The sequence below is a fragment of the Fopius arisanus genome, unplaced genomic scaffold (assembly GCF_000806365.1).
Source record: "Fopius arisanus strain USDA-PBARC FA_bdor unplaced genomic scaffold, ASM80636v1 scaffold00818, whole genome shotgun sequence".
Classification (NCBI taxonomy): Eukaryota; Metazoa; Arthropoda; class Insecta; order Hymenoptera; family Braconidae; genus Fopius; species Fopius arisanus.
In genome coordinates this window covers 1-2,002 of record NW_011888557.1, presented here as the reverse complement: position 1 = coordinate 2,002, position 2,002 = coordinate 1, and the positions used below count along the sequence as shown (strand labels likewise).

Genomic DNA, 2,002 nt, shown 5'->3' with positions numbered 1-2,002 from the left:
AACAAGCTACTCAGAGTTACTGCAATCTGCCAGCGCTTCATTGCCCGTCTTAGAAAAACTCCAGGATCTTCGTTAAAGACATCTCTCAACCCTGGTGATATTGAACAAGCTCGTCTTTTCTGGATCAAGGCTAGTCAGTCAGCGCATTTCTCGTCCGAACTGATGACCTTGTCCAGAGGTCAAAAACTCAGACCTTCTCATCCGCTTACTCGATTGACAGCGCATATTGATCACCAGGGGATTCCTCGCGTTGGCGGACGTCTCAAGTTTGCTCAGCTCGAAAATGATAGCAAACATCAAGCTATTATTCCGAAAGAGTCTCAGTTTGCTCAGCTCATCATCAAGGATGCTCATCTCAGGACTCTTCACGGTGGAACGCAGCTCACGCTTGGACAGCTCAGACGATTTTACTGGATCCTCGGAGGTCGAGGGCCAGTAAGATCATTTATATTAAAGTGCGTTCCATGTGCGCGACAGCGAGGAATCAGAGCCCAACAACTCATGGGCCAACTCCCAGTAGCACGTCTCTCTCCTGGCCGTGCCTTTCTCAATACTGGAATTGATTACGCCGAACCAGTTTCGCTCCGCTCATGGAACGCACGTGGCCATAAATCCTATAAAGGCTGGTTCACGATTTTCGTTTGTATGACCACGTCGGCGGTTCATCTCGAAATCGTCTCAGATTACTCGTCTGACGGCTTCATGGCAGCGTATCATCGTTTTGTCGCTCGGCGCGGGCTTTGTAGGAATTTGTTCTCAGATTGTGGAACAAATTTCCTTGGAGCCAACAAAGAAATAAAAAAGCTCTTCTCAATGGCGTCCAAGGAATCGGGCCAGCTTGCTCATCTCTTGCTCAACGACGGTACAAGGTGGTCTTTCAACCCACCAGGTGCTCCTCACTTCGGAGGAAAGTGGGTAGCAGCAGTCAAGTCGATTAAGTTCCATCTCAAACGTACAATTGGAGAAGATCTGCTCACTTTCGAGGAACTAACCACTCTCCTTCCTCAAATCGAAGTCGTGCTCAATTCTCGACCACTTGAGCCTCCCTCAGAGGACCCTGATGACATCTCAGCGCCCACTCCAGGACATTTCCTGATCGGACATGTGCTAACCGCTCTGCCAGAACCTTCTCTAGACAATTTGAACATCGCTCGTTTACCTCGTTGGCAGCTCATCCAGCAGAAAGTTCAGAGCTTCTGGAAAAGGAGGTCCACCAGTTATCTTCAGCATCTCCAGTCCATCTCCAAGTGGCATCACCCATCTCACGACATCAAGATCGGCTCTATAGTCCTTCTCACCGACGAGAAGTTTCCACCGACGAAATGGCCTCTCGCTCGAGTTACCGCTCTCCATCCTGATAGAGATGGGCTCACCAGGGTGGTAACCATCAAGACGTCCAGCTCTACTCTTCAGCGGCCCATCGCTAAGCTCGCCCTGCTACCAATCTCGATCAGCGACTTCTGATCTTCTAGTCCAGCGCACCTAGATCTTTTTAGAAGCATCATGCTGATCTTCGTTAATTCATCTGAACGGCTGAGTCCACCACTGCTCTGTTCTTGTCCAGACCTCGATGAGGATTTACGCCCTTCGTCTTGGAGCGGAAGCCAGTCAGTCTAGATCTCCGGAATTTACGCCTCCAATGATTCTGACTGTGCTGGCAATTGATCGTCGCTGATGGACTCTAGTGGTGATATTGACCATCGAGTAATTATTGTCCTGGCTCGATTATTCTTTCTTGTGTTCTAGATCAACTCATGAACGTCAGCAGTTGCTGACGGGTGGGGAGAATGTTCGGTTTTCTACCGAATTTCCTTACTCTCGCACACACACATACACACACTCATGACCCACTCGGCTGATTGACTCGCTCGCTCACCTCAGATGACCAGTGGCCTTTTACCTCTGACACCTGAGGCGCCACTTGATGGACAGGTGTAATTGACCATCGCGATTATCGATACCTCCCACCTTGCGGCTTATCACTCTCTCTCATTTGCATATC

At 49.5% G+C, this 2,002-nt stretch overlaps 1 protein-coding gene across 1 annotated transcript; it reads left to right on the top strand.

Moving 5' to 3' along the window:
• Positions 1–162: 162 nt before the first annotated feature.
• LOC105273076 (uncharacterized) lies at positions 163–1,464 on the top strand. The gene has a single exon (XM_011315312.1). It carries the CDS (start codon positions 163–165, stop codon positions 1,462–1,464), a length of 1,302 nt encoding a protein of 433 aa, XP_011313614.1.
• Positions 1,465–2,002: the final 538 nt, after the last annotated feature.